Here is a 27,053-nt window from a genome sequence, read left to right on the forward strand (position 1 = left end):
GCTGCCATCTTAAGTTATTTATTACACATTCAACTTGAAGGTAGCAATAAGACAGAAAAGCAGAACCACTATTGTACCATAATGCTTTCCAGCTTATTCAATACATTGTTATTCAACTACAACTTTGTGTTAAATTAAGTTAGACAATTACGCACTTTCAACTGTGTCGACACAAACATACATTTTTTATAATATAAACACACCGTAGTAAAAATACAAGTTTGCGCTGGTGCAGTTAAGGTCCTGAGTTAAAGAACAGAACAACCTACATTTCTTTTAGCACTTTCTCTTGTATCCATCTTAGACATTTTGTTTTTGCTGGGGAAGAAAAACAATTTCGGCTCAGCTGAAAAGTCGTTGTAATAGAGATTCCATTTCAGATCTGTCATGACTTAAAATTGGCATTACATTTTGTTTTCTGCATTTTTCACTTTTCAACAGTGCACAAAAATGTGTTTAATTAAACTTATTTCCAATCTCATTTTCATACGCTTCGATCAATCTGTACCATTTGCCACGCAAAATAAAAATTAAAAACATATATCTTCAACAGGTACACACAGCACAGATTTCACAGCAAAATTTAACAATCAGATTGCAGTTTGTGCTACAGAATATAAACATTATTCAGCGGCATCACATATATACTGTAGTGCCTTTCTGTCAATGGAATAGCACCTTAAAAAACATTATTTTAGTTATGACAGTGTTAGAAAATATTACAAACACAAAATGCTTTTAATATTATAAATTTGAAATACTAGAAGCTCTCAGCAGGTTAAGCAACATCTGTGGAGAGAAACCATGAATGCTTCCAGGTCAATGACCTTATACAAGAGCAGGACATTCTACTAGCCCCATAATCTAGCATTGATATAAAGGATAATTGTACCGCTACCCAAATCTCTCTGCTTCAAATGCAAAAATAGGATTTTAGTATAACTACTTACTGAGAGGTTTGCTTGGTGTTCTGGTCTATACTTAAGACTAAAAATAAGGAGACATAAAAGACTGAGGATGCTGAAATCCTGAGCATAAAACAAACTGTTGGAGAAACTCAGCAGGGTCAGGAAGCATCTGTGAAGGGAAATAGACTGACCATTTTGGATAGACACAAAATGCTGGAGTAACTCAGAGGGACAGGCAGCATCTCCAGATAGAAGGAAGAGGTGACATTTCGGGTTGAGACCAGAAGGGTCTGAAGAAGGTACACAAAATTGCTGAGGAAACTCAGCGGGTGCAGCAGCATCTATGGAGCGAAGGAAATAGGCGACGTTTCGGGCCGAAACCCTTCTTCAGACTCTAGATTCTATATGCTGCTGCACCCGCTGAGTTTCCCCAGCAATTTTGTGTACCTTCGATATTCCAGCATCTGCAGTTCCTTTTTGAACACAGGGTCTGAAGAAGGTTCTCCACCCGAAACGTCACCTATTCCTTCTATCCAGAGATGCTGCCTGTCCCCGCTGATTTACTCCAGCATTTTGTGTCTATCTTTGGTGTAAACCAGCATCTGCAGTTCCTGCTTTATAGACTTCATTTTGGGTCAGGTGCCATCTTCAGACTTCACATTCTGCCTGATCCACTGAGTTCCTGCAGCAGTTTGTCTTTTACTCAAAAGTAAAATCAAGCTTTCTTAGCTGGATCATTTCCTTAAATTTAGTAAATACAAACTTACATTTAGTAAATACAAGATCATCTTGACACCTAGTGCGTGGTATGTACATCCAATGTGTGCCATTTCTCCAAAACGTATAAGTTTATGCTCCTTAATAAATATATCATTTAAACCTTTAATAAATTAATATTTTAATCTGAATTTTTTCAGTAGCAAAACTTTCATAAAATAATTCAGAAACACATTTACTGCGAGAGGTTATCCAAATCCTGAAATTTCTCTAAATTTAGTCAGTTCAGTTTTAGTGAACGCCAGTATCCAAATGCCTTTCTAAGTCCAAAGAGACTTCCTTTACAAATAAAAAGAAAACTTTCAATGCCACTGATGTCAGCAGATGGCTCTCACTTGATCGCTGTATCTCAAGTGCTGCAAAACCACTTCCACTGATTGCACCATAAATAATTTACCACAATTAACCAACTTTCTAAGTTGTTGTGACGCAGTCATTGCATCAATTTTCATTTATGGATCAATGTATCTGGATGACTTCATCCCAGTCGCTGGGAGGCCACAGGCCATTTTCTTGAACATTTGACGGGGAACTTTTCCAATCCCAACTGGTCACAGGGATTTCCCAGTTCTTGCCATAGTTCGCTTCCACGTATGCGAGTGTTTTACAGGGAACTCGAACTTTCAGCTCCAGGAATTCGGTCCAGCACAGAGTAAATTTAGGAAATATGTATCTACAAAACAATTTGTTAAAAAAGGCAAGAAGATAGAATAAACATATCTTGTAATAGCAAGAACCTACATTATACAACAGTATAAAAACCAACACAGTTTTCATTTATTTCTGAAAGCCAGCTTTCACATGAACTATATGTTGATCCAGTAGCCATTAATCTCCGTGAATCAACCACTTAGAATCGAGCCTATGTATTAATCACTTAAGATTCTGTACTTTGCATATTTTAACCTCTGCCTGAGATTCATGAGCTTCTTCAATTCTGTCCCTCCTACCTATTGGAGATGTGCCTTGAGCTCTTCAAGTTCAAAGATTTTCAATTCCCAGTTTAAGATCTTCCTCAAAACTCCTGTTTTTAACATACCCTGCTATGTCCTTTAGTGATTTGGTGTCAAAGGTTCATAGAGTCATAGTCGGGACAACCATGAAACACCTCTTTATACTGATCCCAGTTTCTTGTTTCCACATTCCCATCAAGGCCCACCGATTCTAACCCTCACCTTCACACTAGGGTCAATGTGGAGCAGCCAAATGATCTACCACTCCACACATCTTCGGGATGTGGATGGACACCGCATAATCCAGGGGAAACCCACGCAATCACAAGGAGAACTTGAAAACTCCATACAGTCAGCAAAGCTCAGAAGTGAACCCAGGTCTTTCGAGTGAGTATAAAAGTATACGGGTCAGGATGTCATGATGCAGCTTTATAGGATTTTAGTTAGTCCGCATTTGGATCATTGCATGCAGTTCTGGTTGCCTCATTAGAGGAAGGATATGGACGCTTTGGAAAGGGTACAGAGAAGATTTACCAGAATGATGCCTGGATTAGGAGGTATTAACTACAAGGATAGATTGGACAGGCAGAATGGCAGGGGTTACGGGGAGACCTGATAGAAGTGTATAGTTATGAGAGGTATAGATAGAGTAGACAATCAGAATATTTTCCCCAGGATTGCAAAAAATCAAATACTAGTGGGCAGAGCTTTAAGATGAGAAGAGCAAAGTTTAAAAGAAATGTGACGAGCATGTTTTTTTTTTAAACTCAGAGGGTGGCAATGCCTGGAACACACTACCTGGGGTGGTGGTTGAAGCAAATATTATAGTGGCATTTAACAGCTTTTTGAACAGGCATATGGATATGGAGGGATATGCCTGACGTCCAAGCAAATAATCATCGGTCTTCTGCACAGACATTCTTGGGCGATAGGCCTGTTCCTGTGCTGTATTCTTCTATGAAAGTGATTCTGTGAAGCTACTTGGATGCTTAAGCATGTAAAAAGTGCTATATAAATGCACCAGCCTCGTTGGTGATAAAAATAAAACTATGTGCTACTCCTGGAAAACAATCACCCAACTTCAGTCTACAATCGTGGACCAGTTAGCAGACAAATTGGTTTTAATCCCAGGAAATCTGGAAAGAAGTGCTGTTCATGATGAGGTAACTTAAACGGAGGTGGTCATAGCTCAGGGCTGATTAAATGGTCAGCTGAGTTCCATTCATGCTTTACACAATGAACCAAATATTTCAGGTGCACAAAACTATACTAACTAAATAAGTGGTGCTACTGTTGACATGTGGAAAACTGCGATAAATATTGACTGTGATAACTTGGGAGGTGCCAGACTTGTGTAACACTCACAGGAGAGACTGCAGATACTGGAATCTAGAGCAAAAAATTATCTGCTGGAGAAACTCAGAGTCAGGCAGCATTTGTGGAGGAAAACCTAATGCATTTAACATTAAAAATATATAATTTGCAGGCACCAGTTTCTGAATAATACACCAGGTAAGGATACAAAAAATGCCCCATTTAGGAGAAGCTAATTCCTGATCATAATTTGAGGATTTCTATTCTGATGAAAGGTCATGGATGCTATCTAACCAGCTGAGTATTTCCAATATTTGGTGTTTTGTTTCAGGTTTCCAGAATTAAATGCACACATGCATCTTATAGAAGTGGCTACCAGTTTCACTGTCTCAACTGCAAAGATTGAGGCAAAGTATTAACTCTCATTTGCTAAAGCTAGTTTTTGTTCTCAATTTAAAATCTCCCTTTCTCCCATTATAACAAAAGGGAAGAATTAATCCTAAAAAGAATAAGAAAACCAGTGATATAAAACTGATTGTGCAATTATTCACAGTGCACTTGCATATTTTTTCCAAGGCTCATGATTAGTCTTAACCCATTGTTCATTATTGCGACCCCAACCACTTTAGCTCTTATTATAGTTGGCTAACATTGTTGAACATTATGTTCAAGAGAACAGCTGTGATCTTATATAAAAACAGAAACTTAGCAGGTCAGGCAGCATCTTTCTTTGATAATGCAATGCCTTAATGTGTGACCAAACTCAATTTTTGATTGATGTTCTCAATGGTCCGGTGGGAATCAGTGCACAAACAATTTGAATCAAAGACCCATATACAGTATAATGCCACATAAAGAATAGTGAATGCGTAATAACATAATAAATGATCAAGATCCCCTTTTAAAAAATCTCAGTAATTACACAGCATATTCCTCCCTTTCTAAGATTAAGAATATTCGTAGTACATTTGTGATACTTGCAAAGCCACAAGGTGGATATTGGATGATGCATATTTTACTTTTGTAAATGGAGTCTTGATTTTGGTGAAACATGACAATGGAGATTGTTTTGCATTGTGTGTCTTCTTATAGCAAGGTATTAACCATTTAGAATTTTTTTTAGTGCTAGAAATACTCAACAGCTCATAGAGAATCCACAAGGGGGTAATATTTCAGATCAATAACATTACATCAGACCTTCCAAAACATTGATTCTGTTTCTCTCTCTTCTGATGCTGGATGATCTGAGTATTTGTAGCATCTTGTGCTTTTAGTACAGATGCTGGAAATCTAAAATATAATTTGCAGTTGGATTAATTCAGAAGAGAAATCAGTAAACAATAAATGAACATACTTGAACTTTTTGCCAGTTTTGACCTGGGTTCCCCCATTCCACATGTAATCATTCTCCTCATAGAAAAAGAATATATCCAGCTTCATATCAGCCAACTGAAAGGAAAGCTCGAGGCTGTCTTCTTGCTAAAACAAAGCAGAATATATAAAGTAGGCTGATTAATATTAGACTCTTGCAATACTTTGATGAGAATTTAATAATAGGAACATGAGAAAGTTTTATCCCAGTCGAGTCTGGTTGAAACCAATCCTAATTAGAACTTTGACGTTTCAGAACTTAAGGGGTTGCTAGATATGGCCCGAGGGTTTGGGAACCTGGGGAAAATGGAGGTGATGATGTGACAGTATACAGAAAGGAGCTGAGTAGCATAGTGTAAGGACAACAACATCTTCATCAATGCGAGCAAAACGAAGGAGCTGGTCATCCATTTCAAGTAGCAGGGTTGAATAAACATCCCAATCTGCATCAATGGTGCTGAAGTGGAAATGGCCAAGAACTTGAGGTTCCTAGATGTATATATCACCAACAATTTGACCCCGACATCCATACTGTCTCCAAGAAAGCAAGGGACCTCTAAAATTCCTCGGAAAACAAATGAAATTTGGCATGTCTCCAATGACTATTACTAATTTCTACAGATTTAGACTTCTCAGCATGGAAACAGGCATTTTGGCCAACCAAGTCCTTGCCGACTGGTACACTAACACTATCCTACACACTAGGAACAAGTTTACTGAAGCTAATTAACCTACAAACCTGTACTTCTTTGGAGTGTGTGAGGCAACCGGAGCAAAAACATGTGGTCATAGGGAAAACGTAAAAACTTTGTAAAGACAGCACCCGTACTCAGTCTGAAGAAGGGTGTCGGCCCGAAACATTGCTTATTTCCTTCGCTCCATAGATGCTGCCGCACCCGCTGAGTTTCTCCAGCATTTTTGTCTACCTTCGATTTTCCAGCATCTGCAGTTTCTTCTTGAACATACTCAGTATTGAACCCCAGTCTCTGGTGCTGTAAGGCAGCAACTTTATCACTGTGCACCACATTGTGCTGCACCATAGAAAACATCCTACCCAAATGCACCAGAACATGATATGGCAGGTACTTTGCTCAAGGTGGCAAGAAATCGCAGAAAATTGTGGACACAGCCCAGTCTATCAGGGAAATCCATCCATTCCACCACAGCCCAGTCCATCTTTCCCATCCATCCGTCCCCTTCCCCCCACCCGCGTCAACTCCATCTACATTCATGGTGCCTTGGGTAAGCAGGCAACAGTCAAAGACCACTCCTGCCCTGGTCATTTTCTCACCGCCCCTCTGCATGATGCAAAAACGTGAAAGCACATACCCAACAGATTCAAGAACAGCTTCTTCTCTGGTGTTATCAGACTTTTGCACATTCCTCTCAAATACTAAGGCTGAATTTACAATCACCTTGAATTTTTTTTTCATCTGCACCGTACTCTTTTGTACAATCCTATTGTGTGATTTGCCTCAATCGCAAGCAAAACAAAGCTTTTAATTGTATCTCAGCACATGACAATAATAAGCCAATATCAATCCCAGAGTGAACTGTGCAAACTACAAACACATGAAAACATGTAACTTACTGGTGGGTCACAGGATGTATATCCATTTTTCACCACTATACTGCTCCCCTTCATCCTATGCCCCTTCCTCGAGCTTCACATTTTCAAGTTCAAGTTCAAGTTAGTTTATTGTCATGTGTCCCTGTATAGGACAATGAAATTCTTGCTTTGCTTAAGCAACTCTGCTTCCCTTCTTCTCTTACAACCTTTTGTCTTCTTTTCATCTCTGGCCTTTCTCCACCCATCTGCCAATTCTCCTCACCTGTATTCAATGATCATTTGCCAGGCTTTGTCCCTCCCATCTCTTTACCAGCTTCCTCCCCTCTTTTACAATTCGTCTGGAGAAATGTGACCTATCCATGTCTTCTAGAGATGCTGCCTGACGCACTGAGTTACTCCAGCACTGTGTATTTTTATGAGTCAGAATAATCATGTATTTTCTATTCATTCTGCCAATTCCAGCAACAGCTCCCCTTAATGTCACAAAAAACTTCTAACATCACATTCAATGGTTTAAACTGATGACTCATTGTGATATATCCGCCTTTACCACTACTCCTGCTATCTTATTTTGTAGTTGGGTTATCTGCATGGCTCTAATGCAACATGGATTGTCCTAATTCAGAGTAGCTAACATTTGGTAGAAGAGGGGCAAAACCGTAAAACTTTTATGAGGAATGTTCTTGTCCAATGCTCACTCAGCTTGCCAAAAGAAACAAAGCTGCATAACCCATAATAGAATTTGAACACCAGAATTATTAACCTTGCAGCAGATCAGAGCAAACTAATACCATCCAGAACCTTTCAGAACCACACCCAAGAAGTTCATGAGTGATATTATTTTTAAGATCCCTACTAGTTTAATTTGCAGATATTAGGGAGTACAAAAAAGCAACATGTACAACTAATTGTTATTATAGTGATTGTAATTTGGTGTTTTATTGCTTGATATCATTTGATTGTTTTCTTTTTCTTGGCTCCATAATGAATGCTGGCATGGTCTTAATTAGCATAACTCACTTAACAATGCTGTGACCAATTTTGCAGATATTTGAGTTAATGGTTCATGCTGATGTCAAAGAAGATATTATATTATTAAAGTAAATAATTATTTAGCAAAATTGTTTCATTATATAAAATATGTGTGAAAGAGCAAATTATCAGTTAACTCACTTTGCCAAATTTGTGTTTCAGCGTTAGTCCTGACTTCTGGAACTCTGTGATGATATCAGGCTTATGATCCTTTATCATTATTCCCACATCCACATCTTTACTATATGGGATGATATTACATTGTCTGAACCATCCTAGAAAAATCAGAAATCAAAATTCAAGGCAACAACATACTCGGTCCAAAGTCTAAAACATAACAAATGAAAGATCAACAAAAGTCAGCACTTTAACTTGGTATCAAGGATTAATAACAATTTAGCACTGCTTTGTAAAACTTGATTCAATGCAATAGCAAAATCTCATTGGACCGTTCCACTATTGCAGCTACCATAAAAATGTCTGAAAATGTCACTGACCCCAAACATGACTAGTTTCTTGTTCCACCAGTACTACCCGACACTACTAATACACCCTTGGGGGTGGGGAGTGTGTGGAAGGGCTTTGCTTTCTTATAAAACGGCCCATATCATAATTGTCTATAAATGCAAAGGTGGATCATCTGCATGTGCATCACAAAACGAGAGTTGAAATCAAAATGTTGCTAATTTTCTTTCCTGCACATGAATTCCAGGAGAGTGAATGTTATCCATTTCTCAAACTTTTGGGTGGTTGATTTATGAATTCCCCTTATTATTACCAGAAATGTCAAGGAATTTATGGTTGCTTAGTCATTCCTGAGATTTACCTAGTCCATTGACTCCAAGTTAAAGTCACAAGAACACGTAACTTAAGAGTGTAGGCATGCTAAACCATATAACCATATAACAATTACAGCACGGAAACAGGCCATCTCGGCCCTTCTAGTCCGTGCCGAACACTTATTCTCCCCTAGTCCCTAGAAACACATCTATTTCTAATCTCTCTGCTTTGTGAATGGGTGATCGATGGTTGGCATGGACTTGGTGGGCCGAAGGGCCCGTTTCCATGCCCTATCGCTAAAATAGACTAATACACAATAACAATTAACTTCATTGGTATAATCCCAAGTACATTTTCAGAAAGCTATTCCAAAATGTGCACAAGATATTTACCTAGACATGTTCCACTGCTGAGCCAGAATGGCACCTTCTGTTTATCTAATGTCTTTGCAGCCAGATGAATCAAATGCTTTGCCTTTTTCTTAAAATCCATGGCATCTTGGGATGTGTCCTCAGGGTATACCTGTTATGAATGAATTGCATGTAGGATACTCACTAGGAAAAACCGAACTTTCCTCTTTTTAAAACTGATGTACCCTTGAGAATTCAGACTATTTTGCATAACATGACATCCCCCCCAAAAATCTAATTGATACAATGTACACATAAACAATAATTAAACTGACTAAAGGCAATTATTATAGCAATTAAATCACAACAGAGCAAAATTCAACAAACAATAAACATTAAGGAATTATACCTGAACAGGAAAAATATACTGCTCCGTGAAATATGACTGACATTTTTGCTTTATAGCATTGTAACCACCTTTCCCCCAACCTGACACTTTGTTCTTTTTTCTAATGTACAATGGTCAAAATGATCTAATTCACACACATTTCTGAATAGCTTGGTTCATTTCTTCATTTTGTTTAGGGCTGGCAAGGAAAATAGTAACTGTCCATCGTAGCTGGAATAAAGAATGTGATAGCAACTCATTTTCTTGAAATGCTGGATTTATTCTGGTAAAGGTGCTGTCACGGATGTGGGAAGCTCCAGGATTTTCATCAAATGTCCATATATTTCTACAACACGGTATATCACTTGGAGGAATACTGCTACTCTTGTACTTGGCGGTACAGTTTCGACTTTGGGAAGTGGTTACAAAGTAGCCGTAAATGCATTTTACCTATATTGTATATGCTGCAGCAATGATGTAGGTAATGGAGGGAGTAAATGGTGAGGGTAGTAATTGAGATTAAGGAAAAGTAAGATGCTTTATAATGGATAGATTCAGGCGAGTGCGCCACTCCAAGCAAATGGAGATAAGCACATCCTTCCCTTGACTTGCACCTTGTAGATTGGATACGTCTGCCCAGTGACTTTCCAAAGACTCACCCAAGCATATAAATTTACAAAGCTGTGCACCAATATCCAAATAAGCACGCAAGTAGAAAACTAATGTTTACTTATTATTTGATTCCCATTTCCAAGTTAAGAGCTTAGAAATCTCAAATGTCCAGTCTCAAAGCTTTCAATAACTACTTTACTCAAAAGATTTCAAAGTGCACATTTGATTTAAATAGTTTTCATTTACTATTACAAAAACAGTTAATTGGTTTAATTCATACCTTCTGGTCAAAAAGAAATCCATTAAGACTTTTTTTTTTAAATGGACAATGCAGCTCACGTTGTAGCCCCTAGGGACAGTGCTTTCATCTAGCCGTCGTATCCAATAGAAATTGATCGGTCACTGTGGGGCTCATTCCTCTCACCAGCTGATGCTTCTTCCTATTGGCCGTCGATTGTCCACTCCCCGCTTCCTCCTCCTTCTCCCGTCGTTCTGTCTACCTGGCCTCCGCTCCCCTTTCCACCACCACTTCCTCTTCCTCTTCCTCCTCCTCCTCCCCACCCCCACCCAGATTCGCCGACATCACCTTTGGAAGTCATCGGAGACTGCAGGAAGAGGGAGGAGGCGGCAGTCAAGTGGGGACTGGACTAAGCGATGGCCGACAGGAAGAAGTGGCAGCTGGTGAGAAGGGAGGGAGTCCCATAGTGACCAAGCGCGTCTTGTCGTTGGCAGTGGCCCGAAGAGAGAGCTGACGGCCAAGGGCTGCAATGTGAGCTGCAACAACAACCGCATTAACCGGATTGGGTGTTGCTGGTGCAGAAAGGTTCGATGGTACAGAAGAGCGGCATCGATACCCAGTCTTTAGGTGAAACGACACAAAGTGCTGGAGTAAAGGGCCTGTCCCACGAGCATGCTACCTGCATACGGCAAGCGCGACCAAACCGGAAGCGGGGGCCGCGCGGAGGTCGAGTGATCCCCGTACAGGGCCGGTCCCACCAGCATGTGGCGAGCGCGACCAAACCGGAAGCGGGGGGCCGCGCGGAGGTCAAGTGAGTGACGTGAAGTTCGAGCGAAGTCCGCGGGAAGTTTGCGCGTGACGTACGGCATCAAGACGCCGCGTACGGCATCGAGACGCTGTGCACGCCCGTCGAGGTGGTGCGTACGACGTCGAGGCGGCTGCGGGCCGGCAGGCCGTTGCCGCGCGGAATTTTTGAACACGGTCAGTTTTTCGGAGCCCCGCGCGATGTCGGGACCAGCTCCGCACAACTCCATACGGCTCCGACGATCGAAGTAGGGCCGGCCCCGCGAGGCGGTACGGCTCAAGCGACCACGTTAGGTCACGCTTGCCGCATGGAGTCGCATGCTCGTGGGACAGGCCCTTTACTCAACAGACTCAATATTCTCCATAGATGCTGCCTGATCCGCTGAGGTACTCCAGCACTTTGTGTTCTTTTGCTTATTAACCATAATCTGCAGTTCTTTGTTTCTACTACATACAATGCAATAATACAGTACTTAGTTATAGCAGACAATCGGCAATAATGGACACCATTCCCCTCCCCTCCCCTATGGTCTGTTATCACGAGGGTATACTGTATTATTTTTCATCGGACAAACCTGATAAAACATCTTTGCTTCCTGGTATCTACATTCAACAAATCTGGAGTGAGAAAATTCCTCAAGAAAGTGGGTTATTTCCTTAGGCACATTGATTTGCAGTCCATCAATTAAAGCTAGATGTAGTTCAGGCCTAATAGAAAATGAAATATGTTTTCACTTTTAGTAATTGGATTCATTTCTCTCTTCCATTTAAAACAGTTTTTATCATTTCATCTTTCCTTTTGCCATTAAAAGGAAATACAAATTGTTATTTGCTATGCATTTGGTCCATTGTGTCTGCACCAGCTCTTTGAGGAATCCCATCAATTTTCATATTTCCTTGCTACTTATTCTTCCAAACATGCCCGTTCACACCCAGGGGAAACCCATGCAATCACAGGGAGAATGTGTAAGCTCTGGAGACCAACTTGATGTGTGAATAAAACCTTGGTCTTTGGAACTGAAACACAATCACCATCAGTGGCATTATTGTGATATCCTAACATATGCCCACATACAGGTGGAATTCCAGGTGAGGCACAGTTTACAACCCAATGTTCATACCATTGGGTTGTAAATTACCCAAGGTAGTAAACAAGCTCAGTATTCTGGGGGGAGGGCTGCAGAGACCAGGCGGGGAGGAGACCCGCAAGCGCTTCCGGTTCACCCCCCCCCCCACTAGAGACGTCCGGACCGACGGGACACCGGCCCCCAGGCCCAGCGCGGGGAAGTGCCAACCCCAACACCAGCGGCCCCAGACCCACAGCCAGCGCCAACTCCAGCCCAACCCCACTCCAGCTCCAGAGGAACCCGCTCACTGGTGGGACGCTACCGCGACAAGTGCCAGTTCGCCCACGGCCTCAGCCTCCACCCCAAGTACAAGCCGTACCTTGCACACCACCAGCGTCTGACCCTACGGTACCCGCTGCCCCTTTATCCACAACCCCGAGGAGGAGTGATGGCCCCGGCCTCGCCTGCGCCAGAACGCCCGCCTGGGCTCAGCCTCATCCGGCCTGGCGCTAGACTGGGTCGCGCTGTGGGCTGCCTTCAGCCCTGACCTGGAGCTGGAGCTGACCTGGACTCTGGGCTTGGGGCTGGGCAAGGGGGGGCGGTTGCTGCTGCCGCCAGCACCACCATCACCAACAGAACCCGCAGCTCCAGCAGGTGCCCGGCATGCGTCATGGCCAGCAGGAGCCCATACCCAGACTATCTCTCCGACCAGGACGACTCCAGCAGCCGCGGCTCCGAGTCGCCCAGTCTCGAGCAGGGCTGAGGGGGTGGTGGAGGGCTGCCGGGACCAACCCGGCAGGATAGGCAGAACCGAGCTGGAGCCAACGGCTGCAGCGCCGGCTGCAAGTCCGGGGATTCTCCGCCAGCCCAGGGCCACCCTGGACACCTCCGAACAGGGATGGGACACCGGGGAGGGGATGGGGACGCCCCAATAGCAACGCAACAGCACCAGCAGCGACGGAGAGCCGACCCCGACCCGACTACGGACGAAACGCAAGCCTGCACACAATGCAGCACCACCGTTGCCAAGACTATTTTATAGCTAGTGACCTATGACCTGGGAATGCGCAGTCGGAATATTGAACTCGTTTATATGGACTGCTGTTCCTCCAGTTTACGTGTGGACTGGTAACTGGAAGAAAATAACTGTTAATGGTGGAGGCTCAGGCCAGAAATTTCAGTATGGGAATGGGAAGGGAAGTTTAAATGTTTAGCAAACTGGAGATCCAGCAGGCCTTGGCAGACCGAGCACAAGTGCTCAGTGAAACGGTTGCAAAGTCTATGCTTTGTCCCGCCAATGTACAAGAGGCCACATCGGGAACACCGGATGCAGTACATGTGATTATTATAACAATTAACATAATGGACATGCCTGACAACAGGATTCCTCGACTGATATTATCTGGTATGACCAGGTCTGGTTTTGCACAATGAAAAAGGTTTAGAAGATGAGGCTCCAGATGATTACATTGAAGCCCACTGGATCACAATCCATGCAAATATATATTTAAATATACAGCTCAAATAAATCTAATTGGATAGTATGATGAGATTTCTCTTCATATTTTACTTCAACTACAGCATTCCAAATGATTGCTTTTGCTGCTGTATTCACTCTTGCATTGGTAACCTTATAACTAATTCTCAATAAAATGCAGTTATAAAATCTTGTGGGATATTCTCAGGTCATGAAAGATGTAAAAGAAATGTAAGTGCATTCTTTCAGTTGTGAGGAAAATAATCGCAAGGCCACAGCAATTACTCTGAATTTCACCAGGGGATCTATATTTTGATGAATAGTACAAGTCTTTGATCATATAGTTTCTCTTACTTGTTATAGGCTCCAGCGTAACGCCCAAAATGCAATTTTCGGAAATGCATGAACGTTTTGTCTACGTTTTGCTTGAGCCGCAGCTGCCCGTGCCAAAGGTAGTTGCCACTCCTCTCATAAAATACCACCAGGTGGATGGCGTGGTTCTGAAGCTTGAAGATATAATGTAGTGGGATCTCGGTGCCAGAAAGACCATTCATTCCAGCCAGTCGCGGGTCTTTGCCACTCAGTTCCATCCACTGGAAGCCCAGCTCCTCAGCCTCTCTCTTCAGGAACATCTCAACGAATTGAAAGAAACGTTTTTTAATAATGACAGTAACGGTCCAACTCTCTAAAGAGATTTTTCAAACACCATGTGAGAGGGAATGCCAAAAAACACGTGCAAGGGATTCTGGCTCATTCACAAAATCCACAGAGATTACCATTAAACAAAATGTTTTCACGGAAACTTAAATATTTCATAAACAAAATTATACAGAAGTAAAAAAATGTAAATAAGTTGACCAGTATAAACTAGATCAGAAACCAATTTGCCAAATAATTTCAGCAAGTTATAGTTACTCAAAGTTTATATTTTCCCCAAAGCCCAAGTGAACTGAAGACTGCCAAGCAATATATTTAGTTCAGGTCAAAGATAGACACTAAAAGCTGGAGTAACTCAGCGGGACAGGCGGCATCTGCTGCCTGTCCCGCTGAGTTACTCCTGCTTTTTGTGTCCATCTTCGGTTTAAACCAGCCTCTGCAGTTCCTACCCACATATTTAGTTCAGGCAATTGGTTCACCTTGAAGCAAACAGGAATTTCTTGCCAGGTGGGGGGGGGGGGGGGGAAATAAAATGCCCTAAAGGGCCTGTCCCAATTGCCGATTTTTTTCGGCGACTGCCGGCGTCATTGACTGACGTATCAAATCACTGACAGATTTTGAACATTTCAAAATCCAGCGGCTACAAAAAAAAAGTTGCAATACTTGAGGAGACACCACGTGTCAATACGTCGTCAAGCTGCATCACGGCGTGACTTTTTTGGTGACCTGATACGTCAGTTAATAATGCCGACGGTCGCCGAAAAAAATCGCCAAGTGGGATAGGCCCTTAAAATACTCAGACAAGAGAGAATGAGAAGGCTGGATCAGAAGATGGGAATGACAAAGCATGGCCAGTGATAGGTGGATGCAGGTGAGGGGGTCAATTTGCAGGTGGTTGGACAAAGGTCAGAGATGAAAAGTCAAAATGTGTGAGATAAGTATAAAGAAGTGCGAATTGTGAGGCTAGAGGAAGAGATATAGGTGGAAGGGGAGAGATGTGTGGGCATCCAGCTGGGGCACAGGGTAGGGGGGGGGGGGGGGGGTGGGGGGGCGGGGGGGGTGGCGTTGCAGGTCAGGTAGCTACAATTCTGACATATCTTACAGCTAAAAGCTGAACTTCCTAAAAGCTGAACTGCTTTAGTCTTGCAATTACTAGAAATGTCTAGAAATATATTTTGTCCCATCAAAATACCCCTCTATCTTAAAGTTAGGTGTAGACTTCAGTTGTGGACGAACCAATGTTTTATACGTTCAAATGATCGTCCTTGCTATATATCTAAATTCCATAACCTTTACTAACCATCATCAAATATATGCGCATGTACCCCCAGATCATACTCTTCATGGGCATACTATGGAACTGTGCCATTTAGTCTATGTTCTTTCTCCTAATGTATATCTTTTCACATTTTTCTGTATTTCTCTTCACAAATCTGACTGACCGTACATCTCCCCATTAGGTCTTCTGAAGTCAACAGCCATCTTCCTCTCTGTTTATCAGATTTTCAAGCTGCTTCATCTGCAAATTTGGAAGTTTTATCCTGCATACCCAATGCCTAAGTCATTAATGTAACAAAAACAACAGCAATTAGCTCAGCACAGTTTTCCAAGAAACAGCAGCTTCCATGCATTCAGTGGAAAGGCCAGGCTACAGCTCCTAGCCCCATGTCTTAATGTTAAGCAACCACATGATTTGCCAAAGCCCACTCATCATTGGCTCTCACAGGCAGCCCCTACACTTAGTGTGGGTAATTCGTTGCTACAAGAATGCCAAGTTCCCAGCACTGTATCAACAGGGAGAGTATGGGCTCCTGGCATCCAGAATCCCAGCAGACCATATAGCCTAAGCAGATACGTGAAAGAATGATAGTATAGATATGTGAAAAGAAAGAGATTAGTTAAAACAAATTTAGGTCCCTTGCAGTCAGAAACAGGTGAGTTGATCATGGGGAACAAGGATATGGCGGACCAATTGAATAACTACTTTGGTTCCGTCTTCACTAAGGAAGACATAAATAATCTGCCGGAAATAGCAGGGGACCGTGGGTCAAAGGAGTTGGAGGAATTGAGTGAAATCCAGGTTAGCCGGGAAGTGGTGTTGGGTAAATTGAATGGATTAAAGGCCGATAAATCCCCAGGGCCAGATAGGCTGCATCCCAGAGTACTTAAGGAAGTAGCTCCAGAAATAGTGGATGCATTAGTAATAATCTTTCAAAACTCTTTAGATTCTGGAGTAGTTCCTGAGGATTGGCGGGTAGCAAACGTAACCCCACTTTTTAAGAAGGGAGGGAGAGAGAAAACGGGGAATTACAGACCAGTTAGACTAACATCAGTAGTGGGGAAACTGCTAGAGTCAGTTATTAAAGATGGGATAGCAGCACATTTGGAAAGTGGTGAAATCATTGGACAAAGTCAGCATGGATTTACAAAAGGTAAATCATGTCTGACGAATCTTATAGAATTCTTCGAGGATGTAACTAGTAGCGTGGATAGGGGAGAACCAGTGGATGTGGTGTATCTGGACTTCCAGAAGGCTTTCGACAAGGTCCCACATAAGAGATTAGTATACAAACTTAAAGCACACGACATTGGGGGTTCAGTATTGATGTGGATAGAGAACTGGCTGGCAAACAGGAAGCAAAGAGTAGGAGTAAACGGGTCCTTTTCACAATGGCAGGCAGTGACTAGTGGGGTACCGCAAGGCTCAGTGCTGGGACCCCAGCTATTTACAATATATATTAATGATCTGGATGAGGGAATTGAAGGCAATATCTCCAAGTTTGCGGATGACACTAAGCTGGGGGGCAGGGTTAGCTGTGAGGAGGATGCTAGGAGACTGCAAGGTGACTTGGATAGGCTGGGTGAGTGGGCAAATGTTTGGCAGATGCAGTATAATGTGGATAAATGTGAGGTTATCCATTTTGGTGGCAAAAACAGGAAAGCAGACTATTATCTAAATGGTGGCCGACTAGGAAAAGGGGAGATGCAGCGAGACCTGGGTGTCATGGTACACCAGTCATTGAAAGTAGGCATGCAGGTGCAGCAGGCAGTGAAGAAAGCGAATGGTATGTTAGCTTTCATAGCAAAAGGATTTGAGTATAGGAGCAGGGAGGTTCTACTGCAGTTGTACAGGGTCTTGGTGAGACCACACCTGGAGTATTGCGTACAGTTTTGGTCTCCAAATCTGAGGAAGGACATTATTGCCATAGAGGGACTGCAGAGAAGGTTCAACAGACTGATTCCTGGGATGTCAGGACTGTCTTATGAAGAAAGACTGGATAGACTTGGTTTATACTCTCTAGAATTTAGGAGAGTGAGAGGGGATCTTATAGAAACTTATAAAATTCTTAAGGGGTTGGACAGGCTAGATGCAGGAAGATTGCTCCCGATGTTGGGGAAGTCCAGGACAAGGGGTCACAGCTTAAGGATAAGGGGGAAATCCTTTAAAACCGAGATGAGAAGAACTTTTTTCACACAGAGAGTGGTGAATCTCTGGAACTCTCTGCCACAGAGGGTAGTCGAGGCCAGTTCATTGGCTATATTTAAGAGGGAGTTAGATGTGGCCCTTGTGGCTAAGGGGATCAGAGGGTATGGAGAGAAGGCAGGTACGGGATACTGAGTTGGATGATCAGCCATGATCATATTGAATGGCGGTGCAGGCTCGAAGGGCCGAATGGCCTACTCCTGCACCTAATTTCTATATTTCTATTTCTATACCTATCCCAAAGTAGCAGGTGTATGTACCAATGAAGGTTCGCAAGGTATGAGTGTATTTTCATCTTTTGTGCCAAGTTCTTATCCATGCTGCTGCACAACTATAATTCCATGGGCCAAAAATGTTGCTAATCTTTAGTGTGGGGCTTTCTTGAACAATTTCTAAAAATCCGCCACAACATCTACTACACTCCCTTCAATCTTCTCCATTTCCTCACCACAAAATTCAATCTATTTTGTTAAATCCAAGTGTACTCCTTTATTAACTCAAAATTTCACCGAGTGACCATTACCTCCCCCTCCCAATTATGAAGATAAATAAGAGCTTCCAATGAGAAATATCAAAATAAATCCCTAGAATTCTAAGCCGCCGCCTATTTGCAAATTCTGTATTTGAAACCTTATAAAAATGAGGCAAAAATCTCTTCTTGTAGCTGATTATCCCAAGAAGCCCATTAAAGATGTTTTAGCATTGTTCTTATTATATTATCTACCAGCACTCACTTCATTTTTCCAGAATTTGCCCAACAGTGCAAAAGTGGTAAACTCCCTGGGAGCACACAAATATTGGCAGTTCAATGCTCTGGCTGTACTTGTGTCCTGATGGATATTCTCATTCATTTGTCCCAAAACCAAAGGATCGATGAGATACAAAGGAATGTTGTGGGCCGATACCAAACCAAGAAATTGTTTGACCACTTTCTAGGATAAAACAGATATCTGCATTAATAGCAATATAACAGCCCACCAGCCATAGAAACTAAAGCACATTTCTGCACATCAAAGTCAACTTCCTTGAACAAACTAATGTCCATTAAACAACTAGCTCATACTCCACCTGGTGTGAATTTAAGAGAAACTTGATATTTATGCCCAATTAAAGATAGTGCATTTTACTGCCAAGTTCAACAACTAGCAAGCACTGAGACAGACAAGCATCAAGACTGGCAGCCATTTCAGAATAAGGAATCAGATTTTAACAATCAGATGTATTCATTTTAATAAGGTACACAAAAAAGCTGGAGAAACTCAGCGGGTGCAGCAGCATCTATGGAGCGAAGGAAATAGGCAATGTTTCGGGCCATAACCCTTCTTCAGACTGACCATATTCGGGTTTGGGCCGAAACGTTGCCTATTTCCTTTGCTCCATAGATGCTGCTGCACCCGCTGAGTTTCTCCAGCATTTTTGTGTACCTTCGATTTTCCAGCATCTGCAGTTCCTTCTTAAACAGTATTCATTTTAATATTTTGCTTTACAGAATCAAATCTTTCCAAATGTCCTCAAATATTTTCATTTCAATTGCAATTTAATTCAATTTCAATTTATCACCACTTTCCAGCCAACAAAGTCTTAAGATTGGTCTTTAAAATAGGAAAATGCTGACCAAAGAATGCACGTTCCCACAAATAACAGGTTTTCTGAAGTGATAAAACATTGGTACAGACTGACAGTACACAATCATGAAATGTAATAGTGGCTTGTCCCAATAACATACATACCCAGGGCACACTGTCTTCCAAGGAATAACTTCCTTTGAAATCAGAAATGTCGGCTTCATTCTGAAATAAGCCAAAACAAAACAATCTTGTAAAAAACAATGACAAGCACATCCACATCCATGTGGATGTCACTGTATTACAACTTGTAAATAACTTGTATTTACACAGCACGTTTATATACCAAAACACTCTCAAGATGCACTATAGACGTGTTAACCAGAAACTTAACAATGTGTTACAAGGAAGTATAATAAGAGGTAACCAAAATCATGTTTAAAGAGGTAGTTTAAAAAAATTCAATAATAAGAGAAAGGAGAGAAATCCAGATTTTTGGGGTCTTGGAATTTGAAAAATTATAGTGCTAAGATTGAAAGTTAGGGAAGCGCAAGAGGTACTGCAGAAATCTTGTAAGGTTGAAGAGCGGTAGCGATTACAGATACAGGGAGAGGGAAACCCACTGAGAGATTTGAAAGTAAGAATGAAATATCAATTCCATGTAAGGACACAAGTGCTAGAGTAACTCAGTGGATCAGGCAGCATCTCCGGAGAATAAGGATACATGACATTTCAGGCCAAGACCCTTCTTCAGACAGATTGTAGGGGGAGAGAAGAAAGCTGGAATAGGGGAAGGGCAGGACTAAGTAGGGCAGGTAATAGCTGGACAAATGTGAGGGGTATTTTTTGATTGGCAGATGGTTGGAACAAAGGTCAGAGCTAAAAGCAGATGTATGAGACAGGATTGAATTGTTGCAAATTATGATTCAGAGGAAAGAGAGTAGCAGAAAGGAGGGGATCTTCTTCTTGCGTTTAAGGCAGCAGAAGTTATATAATGCCTTCCAAGCGCTGTAGCCAATTCAATGTGCTGTTGTCGAGAGCCGTGAGGTCTGCTCCGCCACAAGGGGGGCAGAAGACAGCGCAGTCGAAAATGATGTGCTGCGCAGTTTGCTTGTCTGCTCCACACACGCAGGCTGCTGATGAACGTAGCCCCCAGCGATGTATGTTACCGTTGAACCGGCCGACCCCTGTATGGAGCCGGTTCAGGGCGACCCACTCTTTGCGGGGCAGGTCCGAGCCGGGTGGGGCTGTGGTGTTTGGTGCAACAGTGAATTGAGGAGGTTGCGAAGTCTATTCCCAGCTGGTTCTCCATGCTCCATAATTAGGTGGGAGTCCAGGTGAGACACAGGGGAGTGGAGAAACATGGGGTGTGGAGGAGAAGAGGAGAGGAGGGGGGTGGAGGTCAGTTAGTGGTCTCCTAAAATTGGAGAATTCAAAGTTTATACCATTTAATTGTATGCTACCCAAGCGGAACATGAAGTTCTGTTCCTCCAGTTTGTGTGTGGCCTCATTCTGGCAATGGAGGCAGCCCAGGACAGAAAGGTCAATAAGAGAATGGGAAGAGAAGTTAAAATAGTGATTCCATGTGTTGTATACAACGTGAATACAATTTGATGCAACAGAAACCCCTAATTACAAATATAGAAAGCTTATTGGACAGGACTCTACATTGTAGTATGGCTCAGAATCAAAATACACAAGCTCTGCAAGAAATGCAACACCTGTCCCTTCACCTCCCCCCTCGACTCCATTCAAGGACCCAAGCAGTCGTTCCAGGTGCGACAAAGGTTCACCTGTATCTCCTCCAACCTCATCTACTGCATCCGCTGCTCTAGATGTCAGCTGATTTACATCGGGGAGACCAAGCGTAGGTTGGGCGATCGTTTCGCCGAACACCTCCGCTCAGTCCGCAATAACCTACCTGAACTCCCGGTGACTCAGGACTTCAACTCCCCCTCCCATTCCCAATCCGACCTCTCTGTCCTGGGTCTCCTCCATTGCCAGAGTGAGCAACAGCGGAAATTGGAGGAACAGCACCTCATATTCCGTCTGGGGACCTTGCGTCCGTATGGCATTAACATTGAATTCTCCCAATTTTGCTAGCCCTTGCTGTCTCCTCCCCTTCCTTAACCCTCTAGCTGTCTCCTCCCACCCTCCCATCCGCCCGCCCTCGGGCTCCTCCTCCTCCTCCCCTTTTCCTTCTTTCTCCCCCCCCCACCCCCCATCAGTCTGAAGAAGGGTTTCGGCCCGAAACGTCGCCTATTTCCTTCGCTCCATAGATGCTGTTGCACCCGCTGAGTTTCCCCAGAAATTTTGTGTACCTCCAGCTCTTTTACAATATTTGACTTTCATTGTTCAGCTTAACCACTGCGACCTCTAGTGGCAGCTTTCATTTTTACCAAATATTACAAAGGAGCCTTGTTTTTTCATCCAATCTGTAAGCTAATTTCTTACATAACTGTCCTTCATAAATATTTTACTCTGATCAGCATAACTTGCTAAATTATCAGAAATTTAGTCCCTTGTATATCTAGATGTGAAAATTATAGTCACTTTTGTTGGTCCAAGGAAATGAAAGGTATATTAAATATTAGAATACATATTCTGCAAGCCAATCTGATAAACTATATCTGTGGACACACTATTTGGGGTTTCTAGCTAGTTCTCATTCAAGGCATTTTATGGCAGTGCATGCAGCAGACTCATTCGTAACTCTATCTGCATTAATGATTGAACCATAAATATAAAAAGCAATTTTAATAGGTTTGGGTTTCTTAACGTCATGTGCACTGAGATACAGTGAAAAGCTTTGATTTGTATGCTATCCAACCAGATCAGATATACAAATACAATCAAATCAAACTCAAGTACAATAGGTAGAGCAAAGGGGAAGAGACAAAATGCTGAATGTAGTTCTCAGCATTGTAGCGCATCAGTTCCACAAAGTCCAATGTCTTCAACAGGGTAAAGGTGAATCAGATGATACCCTAGCTTTTGGAAGGGCCGTTCAAAAGCCTAATAACAGAGGGGAAGAAGCTATTCCTGAGTCTGGTGGAGCCTGCTTTCAAGCTTCTGTACTTTCTGCCAGATGGGAGCAGGGAGAAGAAATTATCGGGCAGGGCTAGTCTTTGATTATGTTGGCTGCTTTTCCGAGGCAGCATGAAATGTGGATGGAGTTAATGGTTAAAAGTCTGGTATGTGTGGTGGGCTGGGCTACAACTACACCTCCCTGCACTTTCTTGCAGTCTTGGACAGAGCTGTTCCCAAACCAAGTTGTGATGCAACCTGACAGTATGCTTTCTAAGATGCATCTGTACAAATTTGCAACTGTCACTGGAGACATGCCGGATTTCCTCAGCCTCCTAAGGAACTAGACCTGGATGTGCCTTCTTGGTTGCCACATCAATGTGGTTAGTCTACGACAAATCACTGGTAATATTAACGCCTAGGATCTTGAAGCGCACAATCATTTCCACACCATTGATTGGGGCATGTACTCCATGTTTCCTGCTTCCACCAGGCTCCTTGCTGACATTGAGGGAGATGTTATTGTCCTCACACCATATCACTAAATTCTCTATCTCTTTCCTCAACTATCTCGTCATTGTTTGTGATTTAGCCGACCACAGTGGTGGCATCTGCATAGTTGTAGATGGAATTAGAGCCAAATTTGGCCATCCAGTCATGAATGTATAGAAGGAGACTGAAAACACATCCTTGTGGGTCATTGATGATGAGAATTGTTGTGGTGGAGGTGTTGTCACCTATTCTCCCTGATAGAGGTCTATGGGTCAGAAAATCAAGGAACCAGTGGCAGTGATTGTTGGTGATTCCTAGGTACATCAACATAAAAGTTCTTTTTTTTCCTCAAATGATCTCCACTTCCATTAGTTTAGTATAACTTTAATATTGTAAGAAGATCCAATGCACTTCAGGGGAACCACCGGAGATAGTAATAAGCCAGCAGACTCGGTTTTGACAAAATAAATAGACTTTGAAGACATAGAGAAGCACGGAAGTTTGGAGGGAATTCCACTGGTAATGGTGTTAACATTATCAGTGATTTGTCGGTGAGGACCCACCCAACTAAAGATGTGGCTGCCAATTGCAAAGTAAAGCAAGTAGGATGAAATGATCAAAGGGTCAGAAATTAAGAAACATGACTAAGAGGAATTTGAGAGGAAACACGACAATTTCCAACATGACTGAGGATTTTGAGAAGGATGTGCGCCAATGGAGGAAACGGAAAACAAGGATGAGAACTTTAAGAATAAGGTATTTGCTTAAAAAAAAATTGGTATAATGGTTAAACATGATTTGAGGAGATTCCAGTTTGTTTTTAATATAATTAATCAACATTATTGATGTGTAAGTATATATCTCAGCAAGAGTTTTTTTTTTAAAGTTCGTAAAATGGTCAAACTATTTTTCCAAGGACAATAAATCTGTTTGTATAACCACAGATTGTTTGAAATATGTGATGAAAAATTTAATAAGATTTGTAGATTATGTACCAAAAAATATGGGACGGGGAACAAAATTATGAATCTAAAATTGTTGGAAGATTCCTGTGTGAAAATTCAGTGTATATATTTCACAACAATAATAGAGTGAAAATAACCAGAAAAGGAAATATGATATACTTACTTTTGATGAAAAGTATTTTTTGTAATAATACAGTTGAAACAACAGAAAGATTGAACTCGTCACAGAGAGCAGAATCAATATTACAGTTCTACTAATTCGAGGCATTGGTCACCGTTTGTGCTGTCTTCCAGTCCCTGGAAAAATATAACATTCAATGATGACAACAATTCCAACAATCTTAGTTCTCTGACTTTGAATACCATCCTTGGCCTTCAATCACCAAATACAAACCAAAATTATATTGCATTAATATCCTGCAAACAGAAACTCCTGTGGTTATGCTTGGCCTGGTGAAAATCTAATAGTTTTTAGGTATATGTGTCGACGATTTAAATATAGCTATAACAAATAAATTGGAAAAAATTGGAAATGCACTAAGAGTAAGGAAAAATAGCAACCGACTTCGGGAGGACCAATTGCTGAAAAGGGCGGCATGTGGCAGATAAACTTATCTGCAAAATACATTCTGAAAAGAAAAATGAAGAGAACTGAATTAAGGGATTTCTTTCCAAAAGTATGGAAAAAGGCACAGGGATGCACAAAGGAGGATAAATTGATGCAACTGTTAAAAAAGCTGGAATTCCAGGATGTATAAAAGCATTAGGTACTAAGCACAAAAGCAAGGAACCTGACAAAATCTTAATAAACATTGTTTCTCCCAGTAGTGAAATAATGAGTTATGTGTTTATAAAAGGCATCAAGGACCTTGAGGGGGCTCAGATGTGACATGGAGTCAGATAGAACAGAAAGAAGCCTTTCTGCTCACAATGCTTACTGACCATAAATAAACATCTACATTAATTCTACTGACCCAGCACTTGGCCCACAGCCTTCCATTTCTCAGCAGTTCAAGTGCTGGTCAAGATAATTAAATGTAGAGAATTCATGCCTCTACCACCCCATCAAATTCCAATTTCTAATATTTTCTGGTGAACTAACTTTCCTCTCAGATTTACTCTAAACCTCTTACCCTGAACAATTTACTCTAAACCTCTTACCCTGAACAATCTTAGTTCTCTGACTTTGAATACCATCCTTAGCCTTCAATCACCAAATACAAACCAAAATTATATTGCATTAATATCCTGCAAACAGAAACTCCTGTGGTTATGCTTGGCCTGGTGAAAATCTAATAGTTTTTAGGTATATGTGTCGACGATTTAGATATAGCTATAACAAATAAATTGGAAAAAATTGGAAATGCACTAAGAGTAAGGAAGAGCCTTCTAGTTTTAGATAGTTCTGCTGTGTGGAAACATTTCCTACTATTCCCCCTATTCTGTTCATAATTCTCTTTACAGCTATGGTATGCACTCTTCCACTCCTTCTGCTCCAAGAAAAATAAACTCAGTCTATCCAGTCTCTCTTTGAACAGAAATACTCCATCCCAGGCAACCTTCTGGAAAATCCTCTTTGCGCTGACTCCAGTGCAATCACATCCTTCAAGTTTGTACGTTCTCCCTGTGACCGCGTGGGTTTTCTCCGAGATCTTCGGTTTCCTCACACATTCCAAAGACGTACAGGTGTGTAGGTAAATTGGATTGGTATAATTGTAAATTTGTTGAGCCAACATAAACTTATTGCTTTCATGTGAGATGGGCAATGTGTGAAAGAGATGTGGAAGGTAAGATTTTTTACAGAGAGTGATGGTGCTTGAAAGTAGTGGAAACAAATATTATGATGGTGGAATTTAAGGGGCTTTTAGATAGGCACATACAGTGTCCTCCATCATGTTTGGGACAAAGATGCGGAGGGAGGGGAAGGGGGACGGAGGGGGGGGGGGGGGTGGAGAGGGATGGAGGGCCGGGTGGGAGGGGGGGATGTAGAGAGGGAGGGAGGAGGGAGGGGGGAGTAGAGAGAGGGAGGGGGAGTAGAGAGGGGGGGGGGAGTAGAGAGGGCGGGAGGGGGGAGTAGAGAGAGGGAGGGGGGAGTAAAGAGGGAGGGGGGGGAGTAGAGAGGGAGGGAGGAGGGAGGGGGGAGTAGAGAGAGGGAGGGGGGAGTAGAGAGGGCGGGAGGGGGGAGAGGGGTAGAGAGGGAGGGAGGGGGTAGAGAGGGGGAGGGAGGGGGGGGTAGAGAGAGGAGTGAGGAGGGAGGGGGGAGTAGAGAGAGGGAGGGGGGAAGTAGAGAGGGTGGGAGGGGGGAGAGGGGTAGAGAGGGAGGGAGGGGGTAGAGAGGGGGAGGGAGGGGGGGGTAGAGAGAGGAGGGAGGGTAGAGATGGAGGGATGGAAGGGAGGGAGAGGAGAGGGGAGGGAGAGGAGAGGGAGAGAGAGGGGGAGAGAGAGAGAGGGGGAGGGAGGGAGAGGGAAGGAGAAAGGGAGAGGGAGGGGTGTGGAGGGAGGGATGAGGGGGGTAGAGTGGGAGGGAGTGGGCCTGCGGACATGCTGGGACACTGCTGCTGCTGCCGCCGCCCCCCGGCTTTTCTCCAACGCGGCGTTTGGCCGTTTCACGCCCGCATTGCGGCCAAGCTCACCCCGAGCCGTGTCCTGTCCACTAGGCCACCACCGGCCCACACACAACTTCCCCTCGCCATGTCTTACCTTCTGTCGCCCAGCACCAGCCTCCGCCGCCCGTTGCCCGGCAACAGGCCCGGCGCTGACGTTGACGTTGACGTTGACGCTGACGCAGACGTTGACGTTGACGCAGACGTTGACGCGAGGCTGGGCCGTGACTCCAGGCCAAAGATGCTCTAGGCTCCGCTCCATGATCTTTGCTCCAGACCATCTACTGCCTCGATCCTCCAGCTCATTGTTTATCGGGGGGAGGGGGGCAGCTTCCTCCAGCCGCACCCAACTCTACTCTAAGCCTTAAGGTTATAAGTGATAGGAGCAGAATTAGGCCATTCGGCCCACCAAGTCTACTCTGCCATTCAACCATGGCTGATCTATCTCTCCCTCCTAACCTCATTCTCCTGCCTTCTCCCCATAACCCCTGACACCCGTACTGATGAAAGCCAACGTGCCAAAAGGCTTTTTGACCACCCGATCTACCTACGACTCCCACCTTCAGGGAGCGATGCACCTGCGCTCCACGATCTCTCTGCTCTAAAACACCACCCTGAG

General features: G+C 42.9%; 1 protein-coding gene across 2 annotated transcripts; it reads right to left on the bottom strand.

Annotated features, from left to right (window-relative positions):
- Positions 1-26,610, bottom strand: fktn (fukutin). 2 transcript variants are annotated; one of them, XM_033018068.1, is made up of 10 exons: positions 26,532-26,610; positions 23,995-24,128; positions 19,513-19,572; positions 18,517-18,714; positions 13,996-14,273; positions 11,673-11,805; positions 9,098-9,227; positions 8,067-8,200; positions 5,307-5,431; positions 1-2,358 (listed from the first exon to the last, which is right to left on the bottom strand). In XM_033018068.1, the coding sequence occupies exons 2-10, from the start codon at positions 24,097-24,099 to the stop codon at positions 2,145-2,147; spliced, it is 1,377 nt and encodes a 458-aa protein (XP_032873959.1). In that variant the 5' UTR covers positions 24,100-24,128; positions 26,532-26,610; the 3' UTR covers positions 1-2,144. The 2 variants fall into 2 exon arrangements, with proteins under 2 accessions (XP_032873959.1, XP_032873960.1); XM_033018069.1 differs by lacking the exon at positions 26,532-26,610 and adding an exon at positions 25,391-25,486 and having other exon boundaries at positions 1,409-2,358.
- Between the last annotated feature and the right edge of the window lie 443 nt (positions 26,611-27,053).

Source organism: Amblyraja radiata, chromosome 3 (assembly GCF_010909765.2).
Source record: "Amblyraja radiata isolate CabotCenter1 chromosome 3, sAmbRad1.1.pri, whole genome shotgun sequence".
In the NCBI taxonomy this organism is placed as follows: domain Eukaryota; kingdom Metazoa; phylum Chordata; class Chondrichthyes; order Rajiformes; family Rajidae; genus Amblyraja; species Amblyraja radiata.